The 23,503-nt window shown below is 39.4% G+C and overlaps 2 protein-coding genes across 2 annotated transcripts; one reads left to right on the top strand and one right to left on the bottom strand.

The window, feature by feature from the left end:
* The first annotated feature begins 214 nt into the window (after positions 1-214).
* Positions 215-11,051, top strand: nme9 (NME/NM23 family member 9). The gene is made up of 16 exons (XM_062431289.1): positions 215-247; positions 402-459; positions 1,025-1,128; positions 1,221-1,292; positions 1,960-2,076; positions 2,386-2,470; positions 2,636-2,718; positions 2,834-2,926; positions 3,534-3,688; positions 4,009-4,205; positions 4,413-4,557; positions 4,655-4,762; positions 8,772-8,923; positions 9,016-9,160; positions 10,100-10,362; positions 10,981-11,051. The coding sequence occupies exons 1-16, from the start codon at positions 215-217 to the stop codon at positions 11,049-11,051; spliced, it is 1,881 nt and encodes a 626-aa protein (XP_062287273.1).
* Positions 11,052-11,872: 821 nt separating this feature from the next.
* Positions 11,873-22,370, bottom strand: smarcal1 (SWI/SNF related, matrix associated, actin dependent regulator of chromatin, subfamily a-like 1). The gene is made up of 17 exons (XM_062431563.1): positions 21,697-22,370; positions 21,165-21,516; positions 20,497-20,547; positions 20,113-20,373; positions 19,967-20,017; positions 19,682-19,865; positions 19,344-19,494; positions 18,581-18,742; positions 18,315-18,380; positions 17,243-17,383; positions 16,053-16,271; positions 15,096-15,166; positions 14,791-14,893; positions 13,634-13,816; positions 12,635-12,735; positions 12,384-12,480; positions 11,873-12,271 (listed from the first exon to the last, which is right to left on the bottom strand). The coding sequence occupies exons 1-17, from the start codon at positions 22,036-22,038 to the stop codon at positions 12,077-12,079; spliced, it is 2,730 nt and encodes a 909-aa protein (XP_062287547.1). The 5' UTR covers positions 22,039-22,370; the 3' UTR covers positions 11,873-12,076.
* Between the last annotated feature and the right edge of the window lie 1,133 nt (positions 22,371-23,503).

The raw sequence follows: 23,503 nt of genomic DNA, 5'->3' as shown, positions 1-23,503 counted from the left end.
ACAACTATTGAACTTGATCACGTGGTGGATCACTAGCGTGGTTCCGGAAAGCGGAAGCACCGTTGCTTAGCAACAATGTAGCCAAACAAGCGCAAGAGCAGCCTGAGCCTGAGCATTTCAGTGTGCTAATTGAACCTGTATTTGTGTATTTGTGTATCGCTTGACGCTTCTTTGCCCCTTTAGATATAACTATTTACTTTGGCACATTAATCAAATGGCAGGCAAGAAGAAAGAAGCGAGTCTGCAGGTTGGACAACATGGGTTTCTGTAACTAATTAATGTTTTCAGTCGCAGCCTGGAAACATGCTGCCTTCATGTTTGCTACTCTTATTTATCTATTTGTTTATTTATTTATTTATTTTTTACTAAACTTTCATCTGAATTCCGCTCTTCTTGTGCAGGCATCTGTCACAAACCAAGAGCAGTGGGAGGAGATGCTTGCAACTAAAGGTTTAACAGGTAAGAACTTCAGAAGCTGAGAGTTTATGTCCGATTAAAAAAAGAAAGAAGAAAAAGGTTAATATCTTTACAACTTAATACCACACATTCAGCATCTGTCGGTCCACTAAGTGTTAACACCTGGGTGTAACACAACTGTGGTTGTGAAAGGGCTCTGTTGCTGTAATTGTAGGCACATTTATTGTATGCTGCTGCCCCTCTGTGTTCACTGGGATAACTGCAAAATGACTACTCACACAAATCCTCACTCAAACACACACACACACACACACACACACACACACACACACACACACACACACACACACACACATATCAGATTGTGGTCACTTTTGGGGACATTATGTAGACCTAAATGTATTTCTCGGAGACTAACCCTCAACCCAACCATAACCATTACATGCCTAAACCTAACCCTTATACCCTAACCTTAACTATTGACCAAAAAAATCAGCTTTTTCCCAATTGGGGGCATGACTTTTGTCCTAAGTCTGAAATGTTTCCCCAAAAGAAGTAGCCTATAACAGACCACACATATCCACTCTTTCTCTCTCTTTCTCCTCAGTTGTGGATGTGTACCAACAGTGGTGTGGTCCCTGTCGAGCTGTTGTCAGTCTCCTGCGAAAAATAAAGAACGAACTGGGTGATGACCTGTTACATTTTGCCACTGTAAGCCCTAAGGACATTTTAAAATATAAGGAATTTAATTCAAAACCAAAATGTGTGAGGTCGTCACCAAAATCTGTGTTTGTGTGGTTCAGGCTGAGGCAGACAGCATTGATGCTCTGGAGAAGTATCGAGGGAAATGTGAGCCCACCTTCCTGTTCTTTGGGGTGAGTGTGTGCATGTTTGTATACTCAGTATATCTGAGCTATCACATCCATATTTTTTGTCTTTTATCTCTTGCCTCCAATTTTTGTCTTAATACTGTCTGCCTATATTTATTTCTATATTCATTTGTTCTTTGTAACTCTCTTTTTCCTTTTCATCTTGACTCTGTAATACTCAGAGGCGCTAATGATGTAGGACAGGAAGCAGGGCCACGTCCTGTATTTTATAAGATTAAGATTGTGCTTATGCCTGTGCCTGTTTTTAAATTTTATTGCCCCTTTCATACAGATTAGTGCAATTCAAAGTACTTTACAGATGACTGACAAGCTGATAACAAGACAGGACAAATTTAAGCAGTAGAAACAATTTGAGGCTAATGCACACAAAATATAAAATGGATACAACATTTAAAATATTAATAAAATAAATGATTTAATTTATTAAATTACATTAGAATGAGGAGATAGACTAAAGAGGTAAGTTTTAATTTTACATTATATCAACACTTTTTTCTTTTGTTGTTGACTTGTTGGGTCATCTTTTGTGGTTTCATTACAAGGGCCTCCGCAGCCAAGGCATTCCTGTATGTCACTACTTGTAATGTTAAAATTGATTCGATATTGGTCAAAAATATATATAATTAAAAGGATATCTCTGTTGAATGGATAGGGCGGAGAGCTGGTGGCTGTGTTGCGAGGGGCCAACGCGCCTCTACTTCAGAGGATGATCGTAGAGGAACTGGCCAAGGAGAAGCTGGTCCTGGAGCAAGGTGGTGAACGCAAAGCGGTGAGCAGTGAGATCACACATGATGAATGAAATGATTAGTCAATTAAACAACCAGCAGATCAACTGAAAATTCATTAATTAACTATTTTGACAAGTGATTTGCAGAAGTCATTTTGGGTTTATGGCCTGTTGTGCATTTTTCACCATTTTCTGACATTTTTATAGACCAATCAATTTATTGATTAATCAATAAGAAAATGAATTAGTTGCAGCCTTGTTCATTCCTACACAAGGGTATTATGAAAATGTGCATACATACTGTAGACAAACAGCTTGAGGGATTCAGCGTTTGGGTTTTGTGACTCCCAGGTTAATGATGAAGGTCTGGTGGATGATGAGAAGAGAGAAGAGGAGGAGGCGCCTCAGCAGTCTGCAAATGAAGAAAGCATAATTGGTACTGTGGAAACAATAGACTCATATAGGTGGTCATTATTTTACTGTCACTAACATTATCTTTGGTGCTGTTGTTACTATCATTGCTATTATTGTTTATTAGTGTCATTATGATTTTAGTTTTATCAGCATCTACTAATCACCAAGCTGCTCTCTTCTCCTCTAGTCCCTGCCAGTAAATCCTACACAGTTGCCATCATCAAACCAGATGCTGTCGCTCACGGCAAAGCAAATGAGATCATTATGAAGGTACATGGAGATTAACTAACTCACTAACACTGCTCACAGTCTGAGAGGACACAACTGTCTCAAGCCATCCTGCTGACATTAATTCATCATGCTGACATTTAATCCCCTGGCTAAGATTCAAGACGCTGGGTTTGAGATCCTGGCCCAAGAGGAGCGCATGTTGACTGAGGTTGAGGCTCGAGATTTTTACCAGCACAAATCAGCAGAGGTATGGCACAGTGGATAGAGTGAGATTGATTACAGAAGTATAGAATAAGAGCAATAAAGGACATTTAACACAAACGTAATGCAAGACAATACTTATAGACACTCACGTTTGCAACTCATTCCAGGGTTTTGCATAATAGTCAAACTGCTGAGGGGCTCCTTTGATGTTTCTGAGGTTAGTTGGGGCTTTTTTAATCCTAAGTAAACATCATTTTGGCAGAGCAGTTACAACCAGTGCAAAAATACATCACACATCCATCTGCAACTTCTGCACAAGGCTCAAAATAGAGCTGCTGTGTAAGCAGTTATATTTTGCTTATCGTGCTGTTTGTGATGAAAGTAAATGATTACAGATTCAGAAATACAAAATATGTGAGTAAAGGTAACCCAATAATGTTCATGACATAATGGAAAGGTACACAGCTCTATTTCTATTGCATCTGCCTTTTAAAAATGAATTTAGTTTTTAATCCCTGGTCCATGAAGCAGCTGTACTGAGTTATCTCTCTGATATCTCTCTGATATCTGGAGCATTCCTGGTTTTATGTGTTCATTACATTCATATATGTATGTCTTATTGTCTCTGTCTGTATGTGTGTGATTTCTAGGCTTGCTTTGAGGACTTGGTGCAATTTATGTCAAGCGGGCCCTCCCATATTCTGGTGCTCTCTCAGGTTGAGGGCTCAGCCAATGTTGTACCAGCATGGCGTGAGTTCATTGGCCCAGCAGACACAGAAGAAGCCTGGAGAGAAAATCCAGAATGGTTAGTCACTGGAAATTATGCATATGCTCTATTCAGAAAAAATTGCTTAAAATTGTGCATATCCTCAGGAAACATCACCAATTTAATTGAACATTACAGTGTGATAAAATTACTGTATCATTCCTGTGTCTGACATTTATTCATGCACTGTTGATTGCAATAGTGGGAAACAATCCTAGTCTAAAGTCTGGAAAATCGAATGAACAGCACATGCCCGCCTGCTCGGTCAGACACACCCAAATATTATGCCTCTCTCTGTTTGAGCACCAGCCGAGCAGCCATCTGCTCTCCTCTTATTTCTCCCCTATGGGTTCCTGCAGCTTGCGGGCACAATACGGCACACAGACACTGTTCAACGCAGTGCACGGTAGTGAGGACAGTGACCAGGCCAGCAGGGAGCTCGCCTTCTTCTTCCCCAACTTCAGGACAGCCTCAGTAACGGAGCAGGATGGGGAGGAAGAGCGTGTGGAGAGGACACTGGCTCTTATCCGGCCCGACGTTGCCAGAGAGAACAGAGGTGGGGCCTGTGCCAAATACACAAACACAAATACACACACAAAGGTTCTTCATATGAATATAGTGGCACTGCTTCTTGAATCCTTCAGAAAATGTGCTGAATGACACGTGTGCAGTCGCAGTGACATTGATCCCACTTTAAAAATGCAACTAACTGTTCTATGTTGGTACTGTTAATTATATATACTTCATATCTGTGGTCCCACAGAGGAGATATTGGCCCAAATCCACAAATCAGGTTTCACAGTGGCTCTCCAAAAAGAGGTGACGTTGACAGAGGAGCAGGTCAGACAGTTTTACTTCCAACATGTTGAGGAGGACTACTTCCCCGCACTGCTCCGATGCATGACCAGGTAACTTACACATGCTGTAAAAAAAAAAAAAAGAAAAAAGAAAAGTAAAGAGTAGTATGTTGCTGCATAAGTGTAATCAGCATGTGTATGTTAACAGTGGGCCAGTGCTAGCTTTGGCTCTAGCCAGAATGGGAGCTGTCCATCACTGGAGGAACATCCTTGGTCCCTCTGATGTTAAAAAAGCCAAAGAGGAGAGTCCTGAATGGTGAGTGGTGTCTGGTTCTTTTCTTTTTTTTTTTAAACTTTATTTTTATTGAGTCATTCAGTTTACAATATAATGGAGAAAAAGAAAAAGGAACAAAAAAGAACAACAAGGAAGAAAGTGCACAGACGGAAAAATGTACGCATATATATCGTTACACAGAGAAAGATATAACAATATGTATATAAGCGGTAGATCCAAGGTTTAGAGTTACTTCAATCATTTTTGTACTGTTTATCCACAGTCTACTCTTCTTGTCAAAACAGGACTAAACCATTCACACACTAGTGTACAACAAGACTGAGAGAGCACATCAAATAGGACAGTAGAGGGCACTGTACTCAAGCAAAAAATAAAAAAGTAAGTAAATAGAAAAGTAACAAGATAAAACAGAGCACAAGTTGTGATAGTGTCGCTTATTCAGGATGAGCTGTCCATTTCCTCCATAATACAGTGAATTTGTCCATGTTCAAGTTCAAAGAAAAAGTCAGTTTTTCCATGTTATACATTTGTTTTACAATTGCGGTCCACTCTTCTTTAGATGGAGACTCTTTCGATAGCCATCTTCTCGTAATAGCTTTTTTAGCGGAGACCAACATTATTTTAATCAAATAATTGTCAGTAACACTGATTGTGGGGGAAATATTACCAAGATAAATTGTACAAAAATCACGTTTAATCTCAAAGCCCAATATTGAATTAATTTTCACCACTACATCCCGCCAGAAAGAATGTATAATCGGACAGTCCCAGAAGACATGGAAATGGTCCGCCTGTGCGTTTCCACACTCTCTCCAACACTTTCCATAACTTGTCTGACCATTCTGAAGCTGTTTGATTTTGGGAGTGATAAAAAATCGGATTATATTCTTCCACGAAAATTCCCTCCAATAGCCAGAGCTAGAAGTGCTCATTTGAGTTTTGCAAATGTTCAACCAGTCATCTTCTGAAATGGTTATTTTGGCTTCTTTTTCCCATTTGGATTTAACATAAAGAGTAGAAGTACCATTAAATGACTGTAAACAGGTATAGATTTTAGAAATCAATTTCCGGTTTAATTTAGATTTATATGCCTCAATCAAAATGTTTATTAAATCAGAACTGCCTTCCTCTGTTGTGCTTACATCACAGTTAAAATGCGCTCTAACTTGAAGGAACCTGAAAAAGTCTTGATTTTCTAAGTCGTATTTATCCTTAAGTTTTGGAAAACAGTCTAGTGTCCCTTTGTCAGAAATGAGACAGTATGTTGTGATACCTTTGGAGAGCCACTGTTTGAAGCGTCCATCCATCTGGGCAGGTTTAAAATCCTTATCATGTGTTACCCATCGTAATATTTTCATGTGGTTTTCCAGTTTGTTTTTTCGGAATTCACCAAACCAAATATTTAGGGGAGTTCTTGTCCAACCATTTAAGTTTTGTTTATACAATAAATATAGATTTCTGTCACCAAGCAAGCTCTGGAGGGGAATATCCAGTTGGCTTAATTCCAGATTTTTCCACTTGGCGTTGTAATATGGGTCGCACAAATAGATCAAGTATCTGAGCTGTGCAGATTTGTAGTAGTTCTCTATGTTCGGCAAGGCCAAACCTCCTTTTTCTTTAGACAGTTGCAATGTTTTATACCTGATCCTTGGTTTAAGGCCTCTCCAAATGAACCCAGACAGCATTCTCTTCCATTCTATTAATTGTTTTTGCGGTATTTCTATTGGTATTGACATAAAAAGGAAAAGCAATCGTGGTAAGATGTTCATTTTAACTATATCTATTCTGTTATGCAAGTCCAGTGGTAATAAACTCCATTTGTTCAAATCTGCCTTTATCTCTGTTGTAATTGGGGGATAATTTGTTGCGTAAATGGTAGATAAATCCTTTGGGATTTTTATTCCTAAGTATTTAATAATGTTATTTTCCCATTTAAAATTGCACAGGTTATTTATTTGAGGTGGGGGAATATAGTTAAATGAGATAACTTGTGTTTTATGAATGTTTAATTTATAACCCGAATAATGACCAAATGTTTTCAGGGAAGACATTAATGTTGGTAAACTCAAATCTGGTTGGGAAAGGGTGATTAATACATCATCTGCATAAAGGCAGGCCTTATACTCAGTGCCTTTAAACCAGATTCCCTTAATGTTCTGGTCTTCTCTAATAGCCTGAGCCAAAGGCTCGATAAATAGAGCAAACAAAGTCGGACTTAAGGGACATCCCTGCCGACAGCCTCTTTCAAGTGGCACAGGGTCAGTCAAACTACCATTTATTTTGATTCTGGCAAAGGGAGAATGATACAAATTTTTCAAATATGAGATAACTTTAATATCAAAGCCAAATCTTTGTAATGTTAAATATAGGTATTCCCAACTAACTGAATCGAATGCCTTTTCAGCGTCAAGGCTAAGAACAATGGACTTATCTTTTTTTTTACTCATGTGCTCCATCAAATGTAACGCCCGTCTTACATTATCTTGTGTCTGTCTGGTTTTAAGAAAACCTGTTTGGTCTTCGTCTATTATGTCCGGAATAATGTTTTCTAATCTTTTTGCAATTATTGAGGCGTATAATTTATAATCTAGGTTTAAGATCGATATCGGTCTATAAGAACCACACTCAGACTTATCTTTACCCACCTTAGGAATTACAGAAATGATAGCACGTCTCCAGGAGACTGGTATTTCTCCCCCATTAAGTGTAAAATTAAAACATTTCAATAATGATGGTGATAGTAACTCTCTAAATGCTTTATACCATTCGGCGGAATATCCGTCCTCACCTGGCATTTTATTTGTTTTGAGTCTGGAGATTGCGTTATCCAGCTCTTTTTGTGTTATTTCATTCATCATTATTTTATTCTGTTCAAATCCAATGGACGGAAGATCCAGTGAGTTAAGGAAATGTGTAATACTCAAAGAATCAGCTCCCTTTGGTCGAGTGTACAGATCTTTGTAGTAATCTTCAAAGGACTTTTGTATTTCTTTTAGCTTATGACACATCTTTCCAGATTGTGTGTCCTTAATTTTATGAATGGACCTTTCCTCTTGCTGCTTTCTTATCCTCCAGGCTAACAGTTTTTTAGCCCTTGGTCCATTATCATAGTACCTTTGCTTGATGTACTTTGCCCTCATCTCCTCATGACTATCATATAGTTTATTTAAGTTTTGCTTAGTGAGTTTTATCTGATCTAATAAATTGGGGTCATTAAGTTCCATATGTTTAATTTCGAGGTCTTTTAGTTCCTGTAATAGGTCGTTTATTCGTTTCTGTTTCTCCCTCTTTTTAATTGAAGACCACATTATAAGTTTTCCCCTTATTACTGCCTTGGCAGCATCCCATACAGTACCTGGAGACACTTCTCCAGTGTCATTTTGTTCTAAATATTCTTTAAATTCTTTATGAATAAATTGTTTACACAACGGGTCATTTAATAAGCTTGTGTTAAGCCTCCATGTCGTGTTTTTCGTTTCAGTATCCAGATGTAGGGAAAGATATACACCTGCGTGGTCTGAGATATCTTTAACCCCTATTTGACATTTCAAGATTCTGTGTCTTTCTGAGTTGAACATAAAAAAATAGTCAATCCGTGAATGAACATTATGGGGGTGGGAGAAAAACGGGTGTCTGGTTCTTTTCATTCATTCACTGAAAGGAATCCAGAGGAGTAAATGTGGTCTAATTAGTCATAGAAAAGCAGACATTTTACAGTCACGCAAGAGGGAAAGAAAGACAAAAGTTTACTTTCTGAGAGTCTTGCAGCAACAAGGAAACATCGAATATTAGTGTTTTATCGTAGACTCTCTTCACCAGCCTTGTGCTAAGATCTCACCAGTTTCTTCAAAGGCAATCTTGAAAATGTGGAACATATTTGAAGTAGAGAAGGCAGAGTGAGCAAAGTGAGCAAAAGTGAAGAAAAGAGCAGTAAATGACCCCACTTCTTCCGGGAAAATGTTAGATATAGATGGTACCTAACAGTTGGACATTGCCTGTAATGCTGACTGATGTGTCCCTCTTCACACAGTCTCAGGGCTCAGTTTGCAGTGGAAGAAGAGCCCATCAACCAGTTGCATGGGAGTGCAAGTCATGAAGAGGCAGAACGAGAGATCAACTTCTTCTTCCCGAAACAGCAGACCCTGGCAGTGATCAAACCCGATGCCTTAGAGAAACATAAAGGTTCTTTCTGGTCATTTGGAACAAAGTAGAAATGTATTTTACCTGTCATGGTGACAGCTGTATAATATTTATTTCCCTTTTTGTTCTGACAGAGATGATTTTGGAGGAGATTCATGGCCGCGGTTTCTCTGTCACACGCCTGAAGGAGACAGTTCTGTCGAGGGAGATGGCTGAGGAGTTTTACAAAGATCACCGGGACAAGCCTTTCTTCAGCCAGCTGGTGGAGTTCATGAGTCGGTTAGTTTATACCCGCAAGCAGGCAGAGGAGCAAGGCCAAGTGCCGCCATGACCTGCCCCAATTCCCGTTGCCACTACAAGTTTCAACAGCACTTCTAACTGTAATCTTAGCAGCTTAGAATCAAGGCTGCCAGCCTCGGGCAAGTGGCTACGAAGTCCATCTCAATTTAATTCTCTTTTTTCCCCCCACAGCACTTCTAGGTTTTAGAATTATCTTCCGCTCCTATTAGCCCCTTCACTTAGTTATTACAAAACTGCTCAGTTATAAAAGGCAGAGAGATGGGTGCAGCTGGGCACATTAGCCTGGGAACCTACCTTGGTTGACAGTATCACTCAATATCAGGTCAGGTTTAGCGTTAATTGTAGATGTATATTCTTACCATTGTGGAAAGTATTTTGATATCATCCAGAAAGCTGAGTTGACAATTTGCAGGCCATAAAAACGATATCTCAATGACTTTAAAATACATGATAAAATATAGTAATGGAAATGCTGTTGTAACAGTTTTATGTAAACTAGACATTTCAAATATGTTAGGAGTTATGTTTACTTAAATCAAACTTAGTCTGTTTTTTAATGAAGAAGTTTAGGCATCTTTTGACCTGCAAATCACCAGATTACTGAGAAGGTTTAGTCAAAGGCTGCTTATTGCAGATGTTGTCGCGTTCTTACCAATTTAATTGCATTATTCTGCTGGTTCATTTTATTTATTTTTTGTCATGTTTGTTATGTTGAATTTAAATTAGCAGCAAAGGAGACCACATACTGCAGTGGTGCAAAGCTGAAAATTGATTGTATCAGTCAAAATTAACCACAAACACAAACCATATGAAGGTGGACAGGTGCTTGTGTTTAAACAGTGATGCATACATTGCCAGTATTTAGATTTACACAAATTTTTGTTAGGATAGACATAAACATCCTGTTTTCTATTTCAGGGGTCCCTGTATGATGCTTGTCCTGACCAAGGAGAATGCAGTGGAGGAGTGGAGGGCCATGATGGGCCCCACAGACCCTGACCAGGCTATGGTGACATCTCCAAACTCTATGAGGGCCCGCTTTGCCTCCAATATCCTCCACAACTCAGTCCACGGCTCCTCCAATGAGCAGCATGCAGAGGAGAAGATCTGTTTAATCTTCGGTGACATCTGCACAGATTCAGAGCTCACTGTTGATGGAGAGACTGACACATCCATTCCAGGTAATCATATGATGTGTATGACAGCTACTTCCATCTGTCACCCCATCAGTTTTCAACTAAATGATTCATGTTGTTATGTTCGTTTCATGTTTTGTTTTTTAATATCCTATTCCTGAGAGACAATATTTTATTGTTAAAGGTCAAATAAAGCAAGATAAATTCTAAATATGTGAGCTTTGAAATTAAATTGTAGTATTTTTTGCATAGATTGGCCTCTTACTTTGATGCCCATATTTGTAGGACTAGGATCCCATTTACTTGACTTACAAATTGGGAGAAAAAATGTCTAAAAAAAATCTAAGGGTGTAGTAAATAAATTCATGAGGACTAATTTATGAAAATAATGCTAAATGAAAGACATAGGTATTACAAGTTAGACCTAGAAATCTACTACTGTACATCATTGTTAAGTTTCAAACATGTTGAATTAAAAACATTGATGACTCAGATCCCTTTTTCTTGAAAGACAGACTTCTGTGTTATGAATAATATGCCAATTATAATCTGAATGTACTGTTATTAGCGTATGTATATAATAGATTAAGAACCATCACACACAACTCTCTCAGATAGTGTCATTGAGATAAATTTACCTAATCTTTCTCCTTTTCTTTACAGGTGAATCACATAATTCAACTCCCTGCAGTCCACAAACAGGAGAGACTGACGATCCAGAGGCTTTACACTGAATCAGAAAACTTAATAGTTTCTTTTGTATTGTAGCCTTACGTACTCTTTAGCATTATGAGAACAACACAATCCACGAATCATGAAATAAATTAGACAAATATGGGGTCAATAGCACCAAATATTCTTCCCTCTTTCTCTCCAACCGGTCAAGGCAGATGGCCGCACACCTAGAACCCATTTCTGCTTGAGATTTCTTCTAATTAAAGGGGAGTTTTCCCTTGCTGCTGTCAGAGTGCTTGTTCATGGGCGAATTTTGGGTATCTGTAAAATAAAGAGTATGGTCTAGGCCTGCTCTATATGAAAACTGCCCTGAGATAACTTCTGTTCGGATTTGGCTCTATATGAATAAATTGAATATATTACCCAGTCAGTGAAAATGAGAGAGGGACTCTGGACTATTTATACTGCTGACTACAGTTATCAGTTTTAAGGCTGGTATCACCAAAAAGCTCCTGATCATTTCTGGGTTCATAGAAACCTGAAACTGAATGCTGAAAACAGCGTGTCACTGTCTGTTCAGTTCAACCTGGACTGCCTATAATAGTTTGTTGATATCGATTTTAGCTACTGTCATTATGTTAAAATATAAATTATTTTTGGAAGCTAAATAATGACAAGATACCTTCACATTTGAAAATTGGTTGTGTGAAAATCTGGCTTGGCTTGATTAAAAGCAAATACTATCATGACCCTTTTGCTTTGTTTTGTTTTTTACGGTTTATGAATTTACCTGAAAAATGTTTGTTCAGGTAAAACTGAAGAAGATGTTTTGGGAAAGTTGAAGATACAAACTAGTCACCATTAAATAAATAAAAAATCCTTAATTTACATATTTATTTATTTTCTCTGGTTAGCAAAAATAAAGGTTTATTGGAGTATTATTTAACTTTAATTAACATAGCTGATATAACCGAAGCATTACTTATCTTTTGCAAAAACAAAATTCACTCATATCTGTCATGATGGCTAAAATCTAGCAGCTTAAGTGATTTTACATAATCTGTCAACACTGAAGTCTCCTGAGTCATCTGCTGAAAAAGTCTTTGATGCTCCTTTTTCTGGGGCTTTGTGCAACCGAGCCATGGTGTTGTCCGTAAGTGTTTTCTGGCGGAGTGTCCTCCCAGTCATTTGCAGCCTCCAATAAGACGGCTTCGTCAATGTCGTCATCCGCAGTGAAAGACCTCTGAAACATCTCCATGATGCTCCTCTGTTTTGGGTCCTGCAAAAACCCAAATAAGTTTAAGATAACAGAAACTTTTTAGGTATCAAGATAAGGTTCGATAAGCTGTGCTGGTACCGGATAGTGTTTTGTGTATGTGTGTATAGTTTACCTTAGAGTGGAAGCTGGCATTGACAGCATTGTCTGAGAGGTTTGACTCAGACAGACCAACCTGCTCCAACACATTCATTTTTTCCTGAATCATTGGCCTGGATGAGCACATAGATACTGAACATTATAACTGAGCAGACACTTTTCATTTCACTGCTTGTCACAATATGGACAGGATCAGACAGACAACCCACATTACCTCGACCCTGACCAAACATGCAGTTTGAATAGCATACACTGACTGACGCATACCACAGGTGATCATCAGCAGTTCCCTTGGCAACCAGGTAGTGAATGTTCACATTGCTGGTCTGTCCAATGCGGTGTACCCGATCCTCTGCCTGAATGAGAACCTGCAGCAAAAAAAATCATTCAACTTTAGAGCAATGCAAAAGAAAAAAAAGCATTTGAGGTTTTGTTTCCTGCCTTCATTCAGCTGCAGTGACCCCATGAGGTACATGATTGCTTAAGAAAAATGTTAATATGTTATTATTCAGGCTTATAATTTAGCTGTCAGCAGTTGAAATTACAGAGCTATGAAGATTTCTCCTTGAACAGAGGGAAACCACTTCCACAAGACCTGTTACCAGCACAGAAGTTAAGTTGAGTACTGTATTCAGGCTTTTTCCCCCATTTACACCCCAATCTTGAAATGCCCAATTTGCCTGTATTGCATTCAGTATCACTTCTTCATCATTGCTAACTCCACTGTTGGCATTTAGAGGGTGTTTGACACACGAGGTGGATTTGGTTCCTTGTAAAAATGTTTGTTTCTGGATTCAAAAGTGAAGTTATTCTCAAATGAACATATATGAAATAAGGGCGAGTACTATCCTCCCTTATTCCCTCACTACATCAAAAACGCTGCCATAACGTTGATTTTCAAAGCCACATTAATCTATTTTGGCCACACAGGGCCATAAAACACATTAAAACCTATTGAGAGAGCCACTATTACATATATATCACTGGCTTAAACTCTTGTTTCCCCATCTAATGCATCCAGCAGACACGACCAACATAAGCAGGTAGTTTAAAGTGAATTTGTTAAGAAAAAATAAAAAAAATATGGAAGAAGCTGCCTACAAGGTTCAACTGGCTGAAGGGTGTCGGACTCAAAAAATCAGAGCAGCAGGATAAACAAGCTGGGTTGGACTGGAACCAAAATCTAATCTAAAAGGAGGACTACAGATGTGTTCCTAACAAAGTAGTTAAAAAATGAACGTACAGTATGTTGTAGACAAGTCTTACCCCCGGGTTCCAGAAAAGCTCGGCGAAAATCACCAGATCAGCGGAGTGCAGGGTGAGGCCCATGTTGGCTGCAGTGATGGACAGAACAGCCACGCAGCTCTTGGTCGAGTACTGGAACCTCTCACAGAGCTGCTGTCGATCAGATGACGGAGTGGTCCCGTCAATACGGATGTAAGTGACATTCTGTAGAGGGAATGAAAGGAAATTCATGTTAATTGCTGTGCCTTTTTTCAACACAGCTATGAAATCAAATATTATTTTAAGGGGGGCATATGATTTTTTTTGTGGTTTTCTGTCAAGTATATACTGCTATGATGTTGGATGTTTATGGTAAAAGTCCAAAACTGAAGGTGAAGATACGTAAAAGGCTCTCCACAAGTCATAAGCCCAGACTTCAGCCTGCTTGAAACGGTTTGTTTGCAAAGTTACATCTACTTTCTCATCAAACTGACATCAGATCGTTCACACATGCACACAAACGGCTGTCCATAGCTTTTGCTGCAGAAGTTGTTGCTAACACTTTTCTTCATGTTTGCATTGTTCATTCACATATTTTTAATCTGGTTGAGGCTTGAAATTGTGCAGATGTTTTCGAGAAGTTGACATCTCGAGTAAAGAACGCGAAAAAGAAGTGAAATTCTACTTATTCTGTTTGTTTATGTAGCCTCTGGAGCTTCTGGGCTCTGGCCAATCAGAACAGAGACGGCTTAAAGACACAGGAGCTAAAATGGCCTGTTTCAGACAGAGGCTGAACTGAGGGGATACATAAAAGGCCGGGATATGAAAAATAGCAAGTTTTTAACTGTAAACAATGCCAGACATCCCAGTATAAGAATAAAACAATTTATCCTGAAATGTGTATGTTATGTTCTATTTAAGGCAAAGGGAGCTGATAACAATGACTAACAAATATCAAATAGAAAGAGCTCTAGTAGTGGAGCAAAGTGAGCAATTCCCCAGATGCAAAAAATAAAAATGTATTAAACCAGTTCCTACAAAAATAGTAAATAATTGAGTTCAAATGTGTTCAACCCTCCCCAAACTTGTTCCCTGCAGACCTAGGAGCTAGTCTGAGTTCCTGTAATGGTTAAAAATAGAAACAATTGTACTGTTTCTTTTAATAATCTTGTGCAGTAGTATCTGTGCATCTGACTCACCTTTTTTCCCAGTTCGGTGGTGATATGATCCAGGACCAACTTGTGATGGGCGAACACTAGAAACTTCTCTCTCCCACACTCCAACATGTCTGTGATGTACTCCCTGTCAGAGACAGAAACATAGCACTCAACTGTTTTCAAATACATGAAAATATTCAGTTTTTATGTGTACTTGCTAAAACTCGCTGATCTCAAAAGCCTGTACAACAGCAGATTCTGATTCATTTTACAGTTTAATCTGAGTACTCATCAAATCTAAGCTGATCTGACTTACTGATGCCCACCGTTACAATGACTGTACGTACATAATGGCTTGCAGCTTGGCTTCAGCTGTGTGGTTATAAAAGACGAGCAGGGCTGCCTTCTCTTCCATTTTCTGAAAGAGAGATAAGGGACAACACGAGATAAGAACTGACAGCAGATTCTGTTTGATGATTCGATAAGAGAGCCATTCCTCTGAGAAGTGTGATTATGCAAAATCAGGCTCAGCAACTCAGTCCCATCGGAGTGTATAAACACTTAAAATAATGCTCACTGGAGGATCCGGGGTGTCTAAGGCATGAAAGACTCCCTCATATGAAGAAGAGGAAAGAGGGAACACATCATCCTTGAACTTAACAAAAGTTTCTTAACATCTTCTTAACTTTAAGGCCTTTTTCATCCCAGAGACTTGATTTTAAAGAGGGTGTTCTCTGTTTTTTAGAAATGGGAGAACTTGTTGAATATGGTGAGGTACAGAGAACTGGCGATATACACTAAATCTATTGAGTTTATTTTACTCCAAGTAATGTATATCAATATCATGATATTGTATATAATTGATATACTGTATATGCATTAGTTTTCATATGTGGTTCCAGCCCCCAAACCCCTCTTATGAAGTATCTGTATGTACAATCAATATGCACAATTTTCATGTTTTTATGGTCTACTTCTGATTTGCATGTCCATTGTCTTTTTGGGATACATTTAATTAGGAGTTTAATTTGGGGTTTTATTTTTTTACATTTCCAGCGACATTTTTTTTGGAATTACTGCATCATCTGAAAACCTGTGTTGCAATTAACTCTGTTTTGTGTAATTTTATTTTTTCCATTTGACAATTCTTTAGGAGAAATCTGGGGACTGGTTGAAAATTAAATTCATTGTGAAAACTGGAAAATCTGTATTGATTTATTTTTGAGGTTTTTGTGAATACTTAAGTTTACAAAACTTTCAAATTCTATGACTTTCAATGGCTAATGTAAAGATTTGTTACTTACACTGCGATGTCCCTTGGACAGCTCCTTGGCTGCAGCTGACAGAGCAGCTTTTGTGCGGGTGTTGATCCCATCTATAGTCACTACGACAACCTTTCGCTGTTTAGCAGGAAGCTGGGAGAGAACTTCCGACTTGAGGCGGCGCAACATCAGACTCTCCTCCAGCAGCAGCTTCAACTCCCCGAGATTAGAGGAGCCTGAGTAGTCCCAGCCCCAAGTATTCTAGAGGAGGGGATGAGATGCAGAAGAGAGAAATTAAGAAAAGATGGGGGAAAAAGCAAAGCAGGTAGAGCTGAAGAACTGAGGCAGACCCTTGGAGTTGGAAGTGTTCAATATCAAAGTTATTTTCCATCATACACCAGGATCAGTCAGAGATTAACTAGAAGTCTTAAAAGCTAAGATATCAGTGAATGTAAACATTTGTTTTAACTGTGATAGTCCAGCTGGTCTGAATCTCAATCAGGAGGTTAAAAGCTATCTAATTATGACTTCCATGGCGATGGCTATGGTGATCGATTCTACAAAGCAAAATCTCCATGGTCGTCAAAATTAGCCATTAAGACCAACTTGGGCTGTTACTGGTTTAAATCATGCAGGCTGTTTCCCACTTGAGTCCACTAAAAGTAGGTAAATGTAAGTGCAAAGAGTAAGGAAACAAATGGAGATTAAATAAATGGAAAAAATACCAGTAATGGTAACTTTTGGCACTTTTGGAACTACTGATTTTACAGGCCTTGGGGAGGACTACTGCATACTGTATGTGAAAAGGGAGGTGCACAAAATCTTCAAGTGGTGTCACTTAATGTAGCACCAGTTAGGGCTGAATACTACAAGTTGGAAAAAGTGGAGCCCTCTGTAGTCCACTCATCTTTTCTGCTTGAGAATAGCAGCTCAGGGCCACATTAGCAACTACTACCATAACAAATCTGAATCTCTGAGCATTAGCAGTTCAGTTCTGTATTGTGGGTAATGTAGTTGCCAGCTCTTTTCTTTTTGACACTAGTGCACATACTGAACATCTCTTTCAGGAAAGTGCAGATTATAAAAAGGAAGTGAGGCAGATAAATCAATACATGCAAATTCCACACCTAAAGTATAAAATGTATTTTTTCTTTGTTTCCTGGAATGAATAAATCTCACCAGTAGGAAGCATCACACATTAGGCAGACAAGGATTCCTCAGATTGAATCTACCTGTTTGGCATCACAGTAGCGAATCCCAAACTCATGAAACCGTGGGAAGAGTGTAGGTTTGACAGCCAGAATCTGTGTGTAGAGCTCAGATGGTCTGGACATGGCAGGGGTCCCAGACAGAAGAATCACCCTTTTTGCCGCCTGAGGACAGAACTCTGATTAGAAACACTGCTGAGAGTCAAGGTGACAGAGCAAGAGTTAACCCAAACCATGAGCCAAAAAATGCAACCATGAGATGAGTGTAGCAGCTTTGGCTGGTTTGTAGACAATCATCTCTCTAATACAGTGACACACAGAAAACTGCAATTGTGCAGGGATCTTATCAGCACCTGTGGCAGATGTACAAATAAAAAAAAAGGTCTAAGAAATATGAAACTGTTTTGGAAACTGTTTTTTTCCCAAGTTTCTTGAAAGAGTAGACATTCAGAGAGTGAGCCAATCTGACAACTGCACTACTTTCCACCTCGTTATACCACCACATTACAGTAAATGATGCCTTTTATTACTCATAGGCCCAATCAGTAATCTTGACCATGTATGTTACATGTGTATGTACACATGCTGAAAAATAAGCATTCTGTTGTTCCAATGACAACTGAAACTATTAACTTGCATGTACTTTTGTCTCATGTTAGTCCGTGTGTAAAAATCACACACAGCATCAAGACTCAGCCTTTGTTAGTTAGGGGTAAAAAGAATTTTAAATAACTGATAGCAAAAATCCCAGATCTGATTTCCATGAAAATCAATTGTTCAGAGGCCCAATTTTATGTAAACCAAAGCTTGTTTTTATGAATTATCAGGATAATTGTGCTAATTTAGCAAAAAGCTTGAGCTCCCTCCGTGCTGTGCATGTCCTTGGACTAATATAAAGGAAAACTTTGCTGGGTTTTACTCAGCAAAGCTATATCTTGATGTGTCAGTTTGCTTCCTTGAACAAGACTCTGTTTTTGAGATATCCCACTGAGAATCAGGCAACATCACTATCAAATAACATAATATCTTTGCCATAGATTATAATATTCTGAATTCAAAAGCAAAATTGGGTGAAAAAGAAGGGAAAGAAAAGCACCTTTAGCAGAGGCAAAGCTGATTTACAACGAGCAGTCTTCATGTTCTTCAGAAAGTGAGACTCATCCTGCGAAGAATGACAAAAACACACTTTTTACCACATAATTGTCTGTAACAGAAAACTTGTTTCCAATATCAATCAATTAATCAGCTGACTTAAGCAAAAAAGGATCTGAAGTAATAAAACAATACATGAGTCAAAACCTGGGCATAACATGTTAGCTGCAGTCATGTCTGAACACAACACAGTTCAACTTTACAACTGACCATGATGAGAACATTGAATGGACTTCCCGGCTGTTGCTTCTCCATCCTGCTCAGTAGGTCGTAGCTGATGATGTTGACCAAACCAGATCGTAGGTTCTCTTTGGCTTTCACCACCACATTGATGCTGTCAGGAGTCAGAGAGGGGAGCCAGCGCCTGAAGGCCTGCACACAGAGACACTGACTCAGGACATTCAAACAAAGACTGCAAGATAACAATATTAGCTTTCAGGATTTACTTTTCCATCACCACTGGGAATATATTAATCTCTGTCTGAACACAGATTCAATAACAATAATTATGCGTGTGAGTTGGTTAAAAATGACTAAATCACAAATAATTGATTCTAATTTCTGTCACAGTTCCATTTTGAAAACAACCAATCATGTGGCTTTGGCGGACTGTCCACTGGCCCAAATGTTTCTGACAGTTCCCTCACTTACTGTCCATTCACCTGTCAGTGGAGCTGAATTATAGCTCCCACGCTCTGCAGTAGATTTGGCCAAATGCACAAGTCTAACGGTCCAGATAAGAGCCGAGCGAGACAGAGTAAGTGTCCTTTAATGGGACGAGATCCTGTGACTAAACTCTCCACCGTGATTCCAACTCCTGATTGAGGGACTGGATTTGATCCAAGATATCCATCTATTAGACTGTCTTGTCAGTACAACACAAGGCGCCATTAAATGGAAACAAACTGATAAACTTTTAACACCAGTTATTCCAGGCACATAACATTGATTAAGTTTTGCTGAATGTTTTTACCTCAGCCCAGGTGAATCGCACAGAGGAAGGAGCCACCACCAGCAGGGGCCACTCACTCCTGTAATAGGCAGCTATACAGATGGCCTGCACCGTCTTCCCCAGGCCCATGTCGTCAGCCAAGAGGAGGCGGCCTTGTTTAGACACTGCAACACTACAGGGACAAAAAGTCATATTAAAAAAAACACAGCTGGAAAAGGAGTAGACTCACGGTGATCCGACCCTTTAAAATCTACAGAAACTTAACGGTTTGTTTGCACAAAACTGAGCACATTACTGATGAATAGCTGCCTCTGCTATTGACAGAGTTGTTGTATTAATGGCTGTCCAAAGGCACCTACTTGACCCCCTCCCTCTGGAAAGGCATGAGACTGCTGGTGAGCGTGGGCTCGATGCTGGAGAGGTCTGCCTCAGGGACGTCTAAAGACCTGGCTCGGGGCCCATCAAAACTGGCAGAGAAAGCCTGGATTATTGCCCTGGGCAGAGGCTCCACCTCCACTGCTGCTATCCCACCAAGGACATCCACTGGGTATGGAACACAGCACAGTTAGACAAGATAGCAAATGTAACAGAGACAAACAGGAACACAAAAGATGAAACTGCAAAAGAAAGCAAATGTTACTCACTGAGTCTCTTGTAATCCTCAAGTGAAAAGCTCCACTTTCTTGTTTTCATGTCTGCCAAAACAACCAACAAATGTTTATCAGAAGTCGTAAAATGCAAATGAACATTGTGAATGATAATAATATTAATTGCATAATTTGACTATTACCATAGTTCTTTGTTGGCATTTGCTTGAATGCTGCAATGACATCGACATGGAACCCAATGTCAACCTCAAACTTTGTCCTAGACACCAGGAGGCATTGGCCCTGCAGAGTTGCCCCAGGTTTCTGCCAGCCGTTACACAGCTTCAGCAGAGCCCCCAGGGCTGCTCCGTCACGAGCTAGGCTGGTGGCTGCTGCCATGTCCACTGCATCCATTCCCTCCAGAGGCCTCAAAGATACAGAAGCAATAGATGCTGCTTCTTCCACTGCGACACAGAGTCAAGAACCACACAGCAGGTCAAGATGGAGCAGATGCAGCATTACATTTAGAAAAAGAGTGCATGCTTGAGTCAAACATTTTAATCTGGCAATTTCCCTAATGTACATACTTAGCTGTTGGTAGTCCTCCAGACTGAAGTTCCACGTCTTTGTGGCAGGGTCTAACACAGAAAGAACATATTACCCCAGAAGACAGTGCAGATATAGAGAACATACAAAACCAGACATGAGGAGCGAAATAACTATGTTTAATTTGGTATTGCTTTTCAGGAAAACCAACAGCTTTGTTTTAATTGTAGTGACTTCAGACATTCAACATTTGTTTGGCCTAGCAGGTTGTCCCTATATGTGGACATATGCACTATTTGAAAGTTGCAATCACTGCTGCTGCAGAACAAAATGCAAAACAATTCTGAACAACTACTGAGGTTCAAACCACACACTAATTTGGGATACGGTGCAGCAGAATCTACACCTATTGTGTTTATTTGGGCTGAGTTGGTTATATGAAGTAAACCAGGCATAAAAAAGGAGGATGCCATGTTTTTGTTGCCCTTTCTTGAATACTGTGTTTGAATTCCGGTTTGTAAAGGACGATGCTGTCCATCTATTTGCATTCCTGTCCAACTTTTAAAAATGTTGTCATACTGACCAATCTTACTAAACTTTAAATTTATATTATATAAGCTTATATTTGTGTTTCCCACAGGTTGAATATGTATTTGTGTTCTTCCACAACAGTGTTGAGAGGAGCAGTGCTGCACTGGCAGATACTTACCATAGTTCTTGGAGGGGATGGATTTGAAAACAGCAATAAGCTCTGCATGGTAGCTGACTTCTACTCTGAAACGATCATCTGTGTGAGGTACACACTTTCCTCTCACAGAAATGGCAGGTTTTTTTGAGGGTACAGCATTCAAAGTTGCAGAGTTTGTGGGGAGCCGTGCTACAGGACTTTGGGCAGGTTTATTTGCTTGTTTGTAGAATGAGCCATCTGCACCACCAGAGCTACTGGAAGCAGGGTTTGGCTTGGGCTGAGATGTCTTCACACCAAAGCTTCCTCCACTGGGCAAGACAGGGCTGTTCACATGTTGGCCTTTTGGCAGAGGAATTGGGTCAATAACTTGTGCCTACAAGGAAAGACAATGAAAGGCATCAAGAAAAGACTAAGTTATATTCCACCCAACAATAACATATTTAAAGTCCTCGTCCTCAAAAGTATTTTTTTGGCTTACAGTTGAAAGTTTGAGCTTCAACTGTGCAGAATAATGTACTGAACTTATTATATTTGCATATTTATAGATTCTCACCTGTCTCGAAGAAGCAGAGTTGTGCGGGGTACTCGGACTGATTTGTTTCCCATTGCCAGATAACTTTGTGTTTTCATTATTGAAGCTTTGTAAGTCTTTTTTGAAAGGTGGAACAAACCTTTTTGGTGCATTGGTTTCTCTGTGATGACTTATGGTTACAGGACCTGTAGGAGCGCTCGGTTTAGGGGGCTGAAATACATTTACTGATGCGCTGTTGTAGCCTAGTGAGTTCTGCTTATTGGTAGTGACAGTCTGTCCAAGTCTCTCGGCTCTTCTCTCCAAAGCCTTTCGTCTGTTCTCCTCAATCTTTCGCTGCTGCTCTGCAGTTAGCTGATAAGACATCACGGTAACCTTTGCAGCAGCTGGCACTAACTTGCTGCTTCACAGTCCATATGACTAGTCACACTACGAGCTAGTGAAAACATTTAGGCATTCTGCGATCAGTGCAGGGTAAAAAGTTTGCAGCCTCAATGCTAACGGTAGCAGCTAAAACGTTGCTAGCCTGGTTGGCAACAGTAAAATGTAGCAATCACATGTATCGACAGCGTCACAGTGATGTTGGACCTTACTGAGCTTTCATTCGTGGAGGGAAAAATCACAAGCCTTGTGATCTAAAGACGATAAAGACAGTTACACTTGACTAGCAGCTAGTTGTCAACTTGCTAACTGCTTCAGTTTCCTGCCGCGCAGGAAGTGTCGTAGGAAAACAAGCGGACACGTGGAGGGAACGGTTGCTCGGTTACTTATTGTGACGTTCCAAAAAAGATTACCGACCGTTAAAACGTAGCAGCTTTAATTCATGTTTTAATTAGTATTTTACTATGTTGAAAACAAACATGTTCATGTAACTATGACAACCATATTAACCTGAAAGAAAAACGTGGCGACATTAGTTTTTCAACACACAAGGTAAATTTAGCTAGAGTTATCGTCCATGCTTTCAAATGTAAATTACACTGTTGGCCACAAAGTGAGGACATTTATCTGCTACTCTATCGTTGCTTTGTTTATGCTAAATACAGTTTTGCTTGACTTAAAGTACGGTTATATTTATGCCTAACGCTAATTCTCCACTACATTTATTGCATTTATTTGGCAGCCACAGTTACTTCGAGAGATAAAAGGACGGGTTCACAATTTTTCAGGTCTGTCTTAAAACAACAGTCAAGTGCCCAAATGAACTTTTAAACAGTTTTTCTTGCCTGTTCAAACTCGCTATTAGAAGATCCCTTCATAATGCACTTACAATGTGGGGATGGGGGACATAATTTATAAACTTACTTCTGTGCAAAAGTGTATTTAATTGTTTATCTTTGGCTAATATGAAGCTTCAGCCGCCCATATGAGTCAGATCAAATCAAGCAGATGTATTTGAACGTTTTTAGTGCCAAAATCCCTCTTTTTGTTACTTCCATCGCAGTGCAACGGGAAAACACAGTCCCAGGTAACTTAAAGAGGGAATTTGATGCTAAAAAGACAGATAACGCCTTGATATGACTAACTCAGACTGAGGAAGCCTCATATGAGCTTCAAATAAACTTTTAACTACATTTTTGCATGTTTGGCATCAAATGCGTATAAAGTGCATTTGAAGGGGATCTTTTAATAGCCAGTATGAACAGGAGGAATGACCTCTTTCACCTTTTTCATTGTTCATATGGACACCTGACTGATGTTGTAAAGAGCTGAAAAACTGTGAATCTATCCTTTTAGTAAATTATATGATATGAATGTGCTTGATTGATGCATGTAAATGCAATCCAATAATGATATAATAATATGACACTCTAAAAGTGGCCACTTTGAA

Source organism: Scomber scombrus, chromosome 13, assembly GCF_963691925.1.
Source record: "Scomber scombrus chromosome 13, fScoSco1.1, whole genome shotgun sequence".
In the NCBI taxonomy this organism is placed as follows: Eukaryota; Metazoa; Chordata; class Actinopteri; order Scombriformes; family Scombridae; genus Scomber; species Scomber scombrus.
Note: the sequence above shows the minus strand (reverse complement) of the source record. Positions and strands in the feature narration are given on the sequence as shown.

Bases quoted from the DNA above. Each gene is read 5' to 3' on its own strand.
- nme9 (XM_062431289.1), top strand. From the start codon at position 215: ATGGCAGGCAAGAAGAAAGAAGCGAGTCTGCAG. The intron at 2,719-2,833 runs GTACATGGAGAT...CCCCTGGCTAAG, and splicing joins CAAATGAGATCATTATGAAG to ATTCAAGACGCTGGGTTTGA. The intron at 9,161-10,099 runs GTTAGTTTATAC...TTTCTATTTCAG, and splicing joins CTGGTGGAGTTCATGAGTCG to GGGTCCCTGTATGATGCTTG.
- smarcal1 (XM_062431563.1), bottom strand. From the start codon at position 22,038: ATGTCTTATCAGCTAACTGCAGAGCAGCAGCGAAAGATTGAGGAGAAC. The intron at 20,548-21,164 runs GTAAGTATCTGC...TTTCTGTGTTAG, and splicing joins CATCCCCTCCAAGAACTATG to ACCCTGCCACAAAGACGTGG. The intron at 19,866-19,966 runs GTGAGTAACATT...TTCCATACCCAG, and splicing joins TGAGGATTACAAGAGACTCA to TGGATGTCCTTGGTGGGATA.